At 38.3% G+C, this 12,873-nt stretch overlaps 1 protein-coding gene across 1 annotated transcript in view; it reads left to right on the top strand.

Moving 5' to 3' along the window:
• Positions 1–12,873, top strand: part of LOC117984682 (embryonic polarity protein dorsal-like) — a 49,966-nt gene that overhangs the window by 32,729 nt on the left and 4,364 nt on the right. Inside the window, exons 7-12 of the mRNA XM_069500357.1 lie at positions 575–730; positions 3,587–4,856; positions 5,448–5,516; positions 10,563–10,604; positions 11,298–11,374; positions 11,974–12,387. Of these exons, the coding sequence (XP_069356458.1) occupies positions 575–730; positions 3,587–4,856; positions 5,448–5,516; positions 10,563–10,604; positions 11,298–11,374; positions 11,974–12,387 (2,028 nt within the window). The remainder of the gene's footprint in view (positions 1–574; positions 731–3,586; positions 4,857–5,447; positions 5,517–10,562; positions 10,605–11,297; positions 11,375–11,973; positions 12,388–12,873) is intronic.

The following is a 12,873-nucleotide window of genomic DNA, read 5'->3' as shown; positions in this document are numbered from 1 at the left end:
ATAATTTTTATGATAGTGTGTTATTATTAAAGATACTAGCTTATGCTCGCGACTTCGTCCGCGTGGACTACACAAATTTCGAACCCCTATTTCACTTGCTTGAACTTTCAAAAATCCTTTCTTAGCGGATGCCTACGTCGTAATAGCTATCTGCATGCCAAATTTCAGCCCGATCCGTCCAGTAGTTTGAGCTGTGCGTTGATAGATAAGTCAGTCAGTCAGTCAGTCACCTTTTCCTTTTATATATTTAGAAGATGCCTCGTCATCCATAGTTAAAGTGCATTTTAACTTTTCTAGACTTTTGGTGCTGGCCCGTTCAGCATTTTTTTTTTAAAGAATATTAGCCATGTTAAATGACTAATATTCCCCTTTCCTCTCCAACTAAGCGTCAAGCTTGTGCTAGGAGTAGGTACGACAATAGTGCAACGGGCGGGGTTTGAACCGTCGACCTTTCGGTTTTCAGTCCACTCCTTTACCGGTTGAGCTATTGAGGCTATCTTGCATATCTATTTTGCGTATGTCTTATGAATTCTTTTTGCTTGGCTTTACATTCAGGTGCGTTCTCTGTCCGCAGGTGACGAAGGAGGACGTGATGGTGGTGTTCTTCCAGAAGGACGGCGACAGGACAGTGTGGGAGGCCAACGCCAATGTCGTGTTGGTGCACCGCCAGTACGCGGTGGTGTTCCAGACGCCGCCCTACCGCAACCCCAATGAGCAGAACCATGTTCAGGTCAGTGGTTTCAGGGTTAATCTCAAAAAGGGTAACGATAACCTTTTTTAGATTAACCACCACTACAGCATTACCCTACCCAGCACTAGCTGGGTAGGGTAGTGCTTATACATACACTATATACCTACATACGTACATACATTTGACGACCTCCGTGGCGCAGTGGTGAGCGCTGTGGTCTTAATAGTGGGAGGTCCCGGGTTCGATTCCTGGCAGGGGTTTGGAATCTTATAATTTCTAAATTTCTGGTCTGGTCTGGTGGGAGGCTTCGGCCGTGGCTAGTTACCACCCTACCGGCAAAGCCGTGCCGCCAAGCGATTTAGCGTTCCGGTACGATGCCGTGTAGAAACCAAAGGGGTATGGGTTTAAACAAAACTGCCATACCCCTTCCAGGTTAGCCCGCTATCATCTTAGGCTGCATTATCATATACCACCAGGTGAAATTGCAGTCAAGGGCTAACTTGTATCTGAATAAAAATTAAAAAAAAAAACTTTTAGCGTTCCGATTCGATGTTGCGTAGAAAATGATCAGGGGTATAGGCATGAGATTAATGGAACTGCCATACCCCTTCCAAGTTAGCCCGCTTCCCTCTAAGGGTGCAGAGATCTATAGAGCGCACTCTGACTTATCTTAGACTTAAGACAGAGTTAAAATGAGACAGAGCTATATCTCTCACATAAATCTGTCTCGTTTTAACTCAATCTTAAGTCAGAGCAAAGTTAAAGTGCGCTCTATAGATATCAGCCTTAGACTGCATCATCACTTACCATCAGGGTAGATCGCATGTCACGGGTTAACTGTTTTTCTAACGACTCATTAAAGCACGCGTAACTAACTACCTCATAAATAAGATGATCAAAAGTTTACAGACACCGTGAACTGAAACAGAAACATGATATACATCCAAAGGAAACGGCCGATTAAGGCGTTACCATAAATCAGATAATGGCGGTAAATATAGCTTCTCAATGAGAGATGCGATCTCGACGTGCTCGCTATATGTGCGTACAATGCGTAGCGTGTATCGGCGTATTGACTCGGCCCGCTGACATAACGCGCTGGCGGAGCGCCAGTGAGGCAGATTAACCGTTACTTATGGTACGGCTCCACATCGGCATTCGGCAAATATGTAATATCGCGCTCCATCTTAGGCTACATCATCACTTGCCAGGTCTGATTCTGATGACCAAGCGCTAGTCTATAACTTAAAAAAAATCGAGTTCGGGCATATTAAACAATAGCACAGTTCACGACAGTTAGGAACAGTAAGATCAATATATTTTAGACTATCTCTATGGTTAGAAACTTTTAACAAAAAGTCGATGCTTTGACGTTACAGGGAGGCGTCAAATGTAATAATATTTACAGGTAGCCCTATTTTTCTTTGATTTCACGTCACCATCGTGACCATCGATTCAGGATCAAACCGCAAGTTCTGAACCGTCCGGCTGTTTTCCCGAATACCTAGCGTGGCCATCAGATGATGCGGCGGATCATGTCAATCTAGGTATTCGGGAAAACAGCCGGACGGTAGGCGCGACATTCTGTGACATCGAATAGTCATCCCTGTGGTGTATTAGATATATCCCGGAACTAGCTTATGCTCGCGACTTCGTCCGCGTGGACTACAAAATTTCAAAACCCTAGGAGTTGAATTTTCAAAAATCCTTTCTTAGCGGATGCCTACGTCATAATAGCTATCTGCATGCCAAATTTCAGCCCGATCCGTCCAGTAGTTTGAGCTGTGCGTTGATAGATCAGTCAGTCAGTCAGTCAGTCAGTCAGTCAGTCAGTCAGTCACCTTTTCCTTTTATATATATAGATAACAAAGAATTCTCGGAATTTTAAAAAACCTATATTCGCGTAAACCATTCGGGTTGGCGCGAATGTATCACGAATCAAATGCCGAGTCCTGATAGTGGAGCTTTACCATTTTTTGATTTCGTGGCTGCAATATTGAATTCGACAAACTAAATCCGTTTCTATTGTGGTTTTAATGTGTTTATACAAACTAACTCTCTTTGTTAAATTCACCACAATACAAAACGCGCTGGAAAATTTTCAACCACAAACAAATACGTGTTTTAGTATGTTTTGATGTGACGAAAGACGATCAAAGTTATTCATTTTTATAAAAACGTTCATATTAATCTGTAGTGACGCTTGTGATGCACTATTTATTAGTCAAATAAAATCCGAAAGGTCGGCGGTTCAAACTTAACCCATTGCACTATTATCGTACCGACTCCTAGCACAAGCTATACGCTTAGTTGGAGGAAAAGGAATGTTAGAGCCCTTGCCCACGGCGACTTTTTGTAGCGATACAGTAGCGATGCTGTCGCGCGTCCGCATCGATACAGTCGCGAAGCGGTCGCTAGCTGTGTGCCCTCGCCCACGGTCCCAGATTCAGTCGCGATGCAAACGCGATATTGTCGCGCTTCTGTGTCGATGCAAACGAGAAAAAATGTTGCACTGATGCTCGGTTCTCTATTCACGCGCCACCCTCCCTCCGTTCTTCCCCCGATGTCATCCGACAAAGTCGCGCGTTTGCATCGATACAGTCGCGATGCAGTAGCACGTTGCAAATGCGACTAACACGCGTTAGTAGTGATGCTGGCGTGCGTTTAGTAAACGCGCGACAGCATCGCTACAAAAAGTCGCCGTGGGCGAGGGCTCTTAGTCGTGATTGACATGGCTAATATTCTTTAAAAAAAAAAATGCAACGCCAAAAATAACAAATGAATCTTGTCGAATTTTATACGCTTCTCAGACAGTATTCGCAATTTTAAACTTCGGCTTCAATTGCAACTTGATTGCCATTTAGTCAAAGTCACAGTGTCATTTTCCTTTTTCAGGTATACCTACAACTGAAGAGAACATCGGACAACGCCCGAAGCAACGCGATCCCCTTCGAATACATCCCCAGTAACCAAGGTACCGCGCGGAAACCGCTCCCGGACCTCAGCGTCCTGTCGCTGCTGCTCGCAGACACACACAACCACCACATACACACTAACACACAAATCGACGGCAACAACAACACCGACAAACCGACAGACGAGCTAGTTTCCTCCACTAGCGACACCTTAGAAGTAGAACCCGATATAAACGCCAACATAACCATCGAAGAACCAGACGCACACGTAATGGTCATAGACTCCAACGAGAAAAGTCTAGACGACCTGCTCGACCAAGTCGCCGAACTAGACGAAATATACTCCGAGAATAGAACTCGCTTCGAAAACGTTACCAACGACGCTGAAACTGATCTAGAGGACTTCAACGACGCGGGAACCTACACTAGCCTCCAATTAGCTTTCAAAAACCCCGTGCAAATCAACGAGCCCGAATCTCTTCCTTACGAAGACGTCCAAGTACAAACGTATCGAGGCCCCATCATTGAGTTCACCCCATTGAAGCGCGAAACGGACGACGCGCCTCCGTTGCCACCGAAACGTGTCCGCAAAACTACGGAACCATTCAAAACTAGCCAAACTTCTGTCGATAGCATTTTAAAACCGGGTAAACAATTGCCGATTACCCGAAATCCGGATGCCCTGAAATTTGAGTCGAATTTAATAGTGGCCAAAAGCGAACCAGCCTTACCACCTGCGCCCAAAAAACGATCATTCTTCTCGCGACTATTCCGTAGAAAGGATAAATCCCCCGAGCCGAGTATTAAATCCGAGGGTAAAAAGGAGGTTTCGTCCAAACCTGTCGGTAGATCCGTCAGTAGCGTTTCCGGAATTCGTCCTTCCAAATTCAAATCCGCCGTATCTCATACATCGCTAAAGGACAACGCGTCGGGTACCGGGCTAAGTTACGCGGATAGCATAACCCATATATCCTTACACGGAGACGGCGATGAGAAATCCATTTCTCAAACGTCGTTAAAACGTCCCGCGAGTTTAGCCCCCATACCTCCGACCGATGGGGGAACCATTTTAGTAGCAGAAAGTGTCCTAGCCCTTGACGCATCCGCGTTTAAGAAGCTCCAGGATGATTTGGATTTGACTGAGGCAGAGCATTACGCGTTGTATATGGCGGTGGCGCCTCACGCCACGGTTTCGGAGTTCGACGAGACCAGTTGCTACTATTCGCCCGTAGACGGGAGCAAGTTTCAAAACTAACCTTTTTGTACTCGATATTATCCACTTTGCCAAGTTTTTATAAATCTTTTTAAGAAAGAAATGTAACTTTAATTCTTTTCGAGGAATATACCATATTTTAAAAAAAATTCTTAGGAGTTGCGGTGTGTTTTAAAATCCGTAAATTTTGATTTAAATCCATCAAAATTCGGTGCGGAATTAATTCCGGAGTGCGCGCGCTTCTATGTAGTTCTATAGTTCACAGATTTTGCGAGGAAAAAACGTACAGAAATTTACTCTTAAAATCTGTTTTGGCCTTCTCAAATCTACTATTACCCTATTCAAATAATATCGTGCATGGATTGACACTTTAGGCCCTAGTGTGCCTTTCCAGGGATACGTTACGTGTGCGTAAATGTGCCATTTATTATGAAAAGAAGAAATATTGTGCGTAAATGTGTCATTCAGTATAGACGGAAAAGTTTTCTGAGAGCTTTCATTTCAGGGTATAACATGAAATCACTCCACACTGACACCACATGGTATCTACATTGCACCCGTGCGAAGCCGGGGGGCGCTAGTAGTGTTTATAGTATTTGTGTGTTAAAGTTGTTTTGCTATGTTCTAGGTGCGGAACACTACTTAGGGCCTAAGAAACGGAAACCGTTGTCGTCGTCTCTTTTGACGTACGAAGAAAGTGAGTTTCATTCACAATGTTTATTATTTATTTTATTTATAGTTAACTATATATACAGAGCTACCTTCAACTCACCAGAGAATATTCATATTAATACTGAATATTGTGGTGGCAGGAAATATTGTACATCGAAGAAATATTATGAAATCTGTATTTTTCATATTTACTTTAACGAAAATATAAAGAAAAATACATAAACAACTGTTAATTTATTTTAAAGACTAGCTTATTCCCACGACTTCGTTCGCGTGGACTACACAAACTTCAAACCCGTTTTACCCCCTTAGGGGTTGAATTATCAATAATCCTTTCTTAGCGGATGTCTACGGCGTAGACATCTACGCCATAATATCTGCAGGCCGAATTTCAGCCCGATCCATCGAGTAATTTGTGTGCCTTGCCTTGATAGATCAGTCAGTCAGTCAGTCAGCTTTTCCTTATTATATAGATTTATGATGTTGCCTGTGATTGTAGTTCGATTGATTACTCTGTATATATGATTAACTTATATATACGATCAGAAGATAATATTGATATGTATTTACATGGGTTTGTAAAACAATGTCTACATATCTTATATTATAGACTTCTGACTGTATTTTATAGTGGTTTATTACCAACGTTGATTTAGATTTTAGGTGATGGGTCTATGTTTTGGTGGTCGTTATTGAATTTGTAAAAACAAAACCGGCCAAGTGCGAGTCAGGCTCGCCCAATGAGGGTTCCGTACTACAGTCGTATATTTCCGAATTTTGCACGATAATTCAAAAAGTATGATACATAAAAATAAATAAAAATGTGTTTTAGAATGTAGGTAAAGCCCTTTCATATGATACCCCACTTGATATAGTTATCTTACTTCGAAATATTAAAATACTAATTATTAGGTTAATTTAATTTTTTTCGTGTGATAATATAACCACAAATTCACGGTTTTTTCAGATTTTTCCCCTAATAGACCCACCTACCTACCAAATTTCATGATTCTAGGTCAATGGGAAGTACCCTCTAGGTTTCTTGACAGACAGACGGACAGACAGACAGACAACAAAGTGATCCTATAAGGGTTCTGTTTTTCCTTTAGAGGTACGGAAGCCTAAAAATTGCAGTCAAGTAATCTTAATAGTAATCGAATGTGCAAGTTGGTCGTCATTTTGTGAATTTATAAAACTTTGGTGCTGGTCGACTTACAGATTTCGGTGTTAGTTAGACAAGGTTTATGTTGTTTTGTTAATCATAATTTAAGCTATTACTAATTCGTCCTGTATACTTCGTTATATCATGTGTTAGGAAAATGTACGAAATCTGTTAATTTTCTTGTCATTCTTTAGATAAATATAATTTTACTATTAATAACATTATTGTTATGTAGGAAAAATTAATAACGATTATAAATTTACTTATTTAATTATATTATTTTCTCTTTATATTATTTCTTTAAGGTAAGCACATTTTAAGTGCTTAAGATATTTATGAATGTTTTAATATTATCAATAAATTCGTGTTGGTGCTTATGAAATGGAATTACATACAATGAGTTGAACTCACTATTTCTAGCCTAATACTTATATTATACTTCTTAGTATGTTAGAAGATTTTTTTTGAACGTCTTATTGTTACTTTATTTTGTTTTATTCTGTTATTGTTATATTTTAATAATTTCTATAAGATAACAAGTATTCACACAACACTTTAAAATCATTTTAAAAATCGTCTGTTTTTGTAAAAATAATGTTCTTGTGCATCTTTATCATTGTTGATTATGTGGAATTTAATACACTTCTTCAGTTCAAAGTTAAAAATAATTGGGTATTTGACTCCAATTTTTTTATTACTTTATTATAAACTAGGATAAAAATAATGACGTAAACTGAAAAAAGTAATTAAATCGATCAAATAATAAAAAAGTTATAAGCATTTAAATATTTCTGATTAGACAGAGATAGCAATGTAGAATTATGACGTCATTTTGACAAATGTTTCATACAAATTTCCGTTTTGCGAGAAAGGGATAGAAGACCCTCCCACTCCAAAATTAAAATGCCTGTAACTTTGTAAATCTTAGTTGGATTTTAATATTTTTTTCAGCGTACGTCATTATTTTCATCTTAGTTTATAATAAAGTAATAATATTTATCAAATCCAAAAGTAGTAAAATACCCAATTATACTTAATCTAAGAAAATCGCTACGTGAGGCATAGTTTTTTTAATGATTTAATTTATTTATTACAATACTATATTTGATTTAACTCATATATTATATTATATCTAATAGAAAAGTATGCTAATGTGAATATGTGTGTTTTCGAATACCTAGTCATTAACTTATTTTGTTATTGAATGTTCTAATTTATAATTTTAGATTTATCATACCTATTTTTTTAATTTTAAGTTTCATATGATATCTAAACTTTGCCATGGGCAAAGCTTTTGTGTGCATTTGCGAGGAAGGATTAAATATTTTACAGTAATTAGTTTTTTTTGGAAGAATCCGAAAAATAACAATGTTCATACTGCAATGCATATTGCTATGAATATTGCTTAACTATATAGCTTGGAAAATTTGTATTACTTAGCGTAGTGCTGCGTTTTATTAAATTCAGTAGGTTTCAGGTTTAGGTACAAGTCACGTTTATACGCGCGTGAAAACATTGCCCTCTTCCTGGACATGGGTAAAAACGTTTGTAAAAATAATATTAAACTTGTGTAATATTATTGTAAGTTAAAGCAATTATGATTTTCCTGTGATTTGCCTTAGTTACCAAATTATACGCAAAACATATCTGAACAGATTATTGCATTAGAAGAATAAAAAAATAAATTATACTGACTTGACCGTAAGTTTTTGAGTTAACAAACGCGAACACATCCTATCTGACGATAATTTGTAAAATTTTGGCTGACAATGGCGCCGATTCTCTTGTCTTTCTCGAAATTAAATTTAGAGTATCTGCATCTTTTTCTTTTTAATATTGCTAAAAAAGGACGGAACATGAATGTTACATTTAAAGACTAAATTTTAGTACACGCTACAAATTTAAACAATAGGCCTGCGACTGGCAGCTAAAGTCACGTGCTCTCAATTAAATTTAAAACTGTCAAACTGTCTGTCCTTTTCATATTACGCTAGTAAGAAGAGGATGCGAATACTCTAAAATTTAGGTGTGCTCAGAATCAGTACCATTTTAGTTTATGGGTTTATTCAAGATTTGAATGAATTTCCGCCAACTGCACTGACGCGTTGATTTACTCTACAACTTACAATCAAGGCATTTTGTAAGAAATTTTTATCTTGTCGCAAAAATTTCAAAATATTTGCGATTAAAACTTTAACAAAATAAAATTTTGTACACTTTTTATGAGGAAAGAAGAAATATTAATATAGAAAATAGCTTCGGATGCGTGGACTTTATAATATTTATATGCAAATAAAAATAATAATTTATGTATTTTTCTTACTATATTATCCCTGTGACATGCCCAAAAGTAATGCGGTTTACAAGGTACAGATATATTTCATAGCATGGGTGTGTTTTTTTGTATATGTAGTTTTTTTGAGCTATGTTTTTTATTGTTTAATTTAGTTTTAAGCCACAAATTTAAAGTTATATTATGACTTATTCTTCGTGGAAACTATTAATTTTTATTTTATAAAAGCATATTTACTACTTGGAAATATTAAAATAATATTCAGGGATTTTTGGTTCAAAATTCTTTAAATTGCGGCTGTAAAACTTTTGATTTTGTAAAAAATAGATTTTTTAACACACATGCATATTAGCATATTTTGTTTGCATGTTACGAAATTGTTTGAGTACTTGTAGCTAATTTCAAACTTTTTCTTTTTAATCATTACATGCATGTTTTTATTTCTTCAAGAAATTTCTAGGATTCGTTTATTGTTTCACAGACATGCCTCAACAATTACTCTGTAGCATACCCACAGAATTCGGAATAGGAACGGAAGTGGTAAGAGCGTGAGCTTATCGCTGCGCAGGTGACTTGGGTAACATCAGTACGGATTATTGTTAAAACAGTACTGCATTATCTTTAATATTATAAAAGCGAAAGCATGTTTTATTTGTTTGGTACGTTTTCACGTCCCGTCCATTTAATCGATTTTAATGTTTGGTACAGTGACATTTTGCATCACTGAGATGGACATAGACAATTTATCCTGGGAAATCAAATAGTTCCTTCGGGGTTTGAAAAATAATAACCTGAATCCATGCATATGAACTTGCGGACGTCATCTAGTTATTTATACATTACGCACTGTATGGATAGTGTGAAGGTTTAATTTAAGCTGTTTTAGGTGCTTTGGCTTAATTATTTCTCAATGTGATTATGTCGTGACTTCGTCTGTGTGGATGTAGGTTTATTTCAAATCTCGTGGAAATTATTTGATTTTCCAGGATAATAAGTAAACCTATCTCCGTCTCCGGGATGCAAACCATCTCTGTACCAAACATCAAAATCGATTAAATGGCCGTGGAACGTCACACTTTCGCATTTATAATATTGGTATGGATTAGTTTAGTATGTAAAACTCGGAGACACTCTGTTAATGTATTAAAGAACTACATGTTATACCATTTCTATTACCTAAGAATTCTGTGGTATGATTCAAAATTTATTATAAGACGATTGAGATGTGTCAACTGTTATTTTTTGGTTGTTGTGTTTGCTGTTTTTGATATAATTTAGTTGTATGGGCAGATTGATTTTTATTATACCCAATCCACGGAAAGAAGTTAGTATAACATTCTCTCTGTTATGTGATCCCATAGAAATGATAGAGGTAAAAATATCAGTGGGCGTTAACCACTTTGAGCCACCAACGAATCACCAACATAGTTTCGTGTGTGACTGGTTGGTGCCTCAAAATGGTTAGCGCCCACTAAGTTTCTCTCACTTGCCATATATCATTTGTATGAGCTTACGTTGCAGTGAGAACGCTATACTAAATTCTTTCCGCGGATAGGGTATAGCTTTTATAATGGATGGATAGTTTACCGTTATTTCAACAGTTATTTTTTTTGCAGGAGGAGCATATGGTGGCGATCCTATCAAACCCGAACCGATAGGTATTTGTTTTGATTGTTTTTTAAACAGTTTAAGGTTATTTATTAATTAAAATTTATTACTGTTTATTTACTAAAAGTCAAAATACTACTAATTTAAAAAACTAAATAGTTTACTATTACTATGTTAGTGTAAAATGTAGAATGAACTTTACCTAACTAGGATAAAATAATGGCGCCCACAATGCTCACAATAGGCATTAGAAGAGTAGATTCTATGTATTTCTATTACCTTATTTACAGTTCTGTGGTCGCATCCAATCCAGTAATTTTACCCTCTATGGAGGTGGAATTTATAAAAATCCTGAAATATATATTTTATCATTTTCAATTAAAAGTCGTAATAATACCAATTTTTCATAGATGTAATTTGAAAAACGACGGACTATCATCCCCTATTTAACTTCCTTAGAGGTGGAATTACCAAAAAACCCTTACTTAATGAGCGCCTACATCATAATTAATGGAACCTACAATCAAAATTTTACGTTTCTAACCCCAGCGGTTTAGACTGCGCGTTGATGATCAGTCATTCAGTTAGCCGTTAAGTTAAATATGTATGTATGTCAGTCTCGTCATATATCCTTATCATCATCATCATCATCATCATCGTCCTAACCACTAGGCTATCACAGCTTCAACATACACATTGTCATATATACTTGTATATAACCGGGCCCATTATGTTCGGTGCAGGTATGACGCCGCCACACCAGACGAGTCCGCGCAGCGTGTTCTCGCCGTCCTACGAACAGGAACACGACAACTATCAGGTAACATATCAGGAACATTTATTTGTTTCCTTCTAGCTGGTGCCCGTGACTTCGTCCGCATGGATTTAGGTTTTTGGAAATCCCGTGGTAACTCTGATTTTCCGGGATTAAAGTAGCCTATGTCACTCTACAGGTCTTTAACTATAGCCGTGCAAAAAATGACGTCGATCCGTTGCGACGTGATTGAAGGAAAAACCAACAACACACACTTGCATTTTTAATATGGGTAGTGATAGTTTCATCAAACAGAGAGATTACTGTCTAACAAAAAATTGGCAAAAAACGAAACAAGGCATGATTTTCGTCAAGCGTAAGCGCGAAAAAAAAACTATCTATCTCAAATCAGTATACCCTTATTATAAATGCGAAAGTGTGTTTGTTTGTTGGTTCATTGGTTTGTTGGTTTGTCCTTCAATCACGTCGCAACGGTTCAACGGATTGACGTGATTTTTTGCATGGGTATAGATAAAAACCTGTAGAGTGGCTACTTTTATCCCGGAAAATCAAAGAGTTCCCACGGGATTTTTAAAAACTTAATTCCACGCGGATGAAGTCGCGGGCAACAGCTAGTAACCTATAATATATTCATTTACTTTCAGCAATGGCAAATGCCAGCGCTGAACCTACCTGGGGGGAGTCACATGGCCTACAACCAGGACATGCAGTGGCAGCAAAACTACACCCACCTGCCGCAGCTGTCCCCCGGCATGCAGCCTTCCAACCTGCCCAGCATGGCCACCAACCTGCAGCCCATGCCCAGCTACCTGCAGCAGAACACGCTGCAGCCCATACAGTCCCTGTCCCCCACCATGCAGATGTCCCCCATGGGGCAGGTCATGTCCCCGGTGGGCGGAATATCTCCGATGACGCACGGAGGGATGTCCCCGAGTATGGGGCCCGTGTCTCCCAACATGGGGCACGTTTCTCCCGCCATGGGGCACGTTTCTCCCGCCATGGGGCACGTTTCTCCCGCCATGGGGCACATCTCTCCTAACCCAATGCAACAACAACAGGTGAGTTATATTTAACTATCTACAACAAAACACTTTCACCCCACATGCTAATGACGTCCACATACAATTGTCTCAGATGTCCCCCAAGGGGAAGTGATGTCCCTGGTGGCCAGGATTTCCCTGATAACGAAATGAATTTTCTTCCAAGGGCTCATTTTTCTTAACCTAATACATCAACAAAATGGTTAAATATTATGTTGTTTTTTTTGTATTTAGTGGAGTTATTGTTTTTTAAAATAGGAAGAACGTTTCAATAAGTTGTTAAAAAGAAAAGTTAATCGAGTTATTAATTTTATTCTTTACCTAACGCTAGCCTATTCAACTAAACCTACCGCTTTGGCTGTTGATATGTCAGTCAGTTTCATCCATGAATGCGTAGTGGTGGATATATAAGGTGGATCGAGCGCTTCTTATCTTATTATGCACTTGAAGCAAACATCTATCCCACTTCGACTAACAGGTCGGAAGCTAGTGGTGTACGACCTC

Source organism: Maniola hyperantus, chromosome 8, assembly GCF_902806685.2.
Source record: "Maniola hyperantus chromosome 8, iAphHyp1.2, whole genome shotgun sequence".
Classification (NCBI taxonomy): Eukaryota; Metazoa; Arthropoda; class Insecta; order Lepidoptera; family Nymphalidae; genus Maniola; species Maniola hyperantus.
The sequence above is the reverse complement of the archived record's forward strand: the minus strand, read 5'-3'. Positions and strand labels throughout refer to the sequence as shown.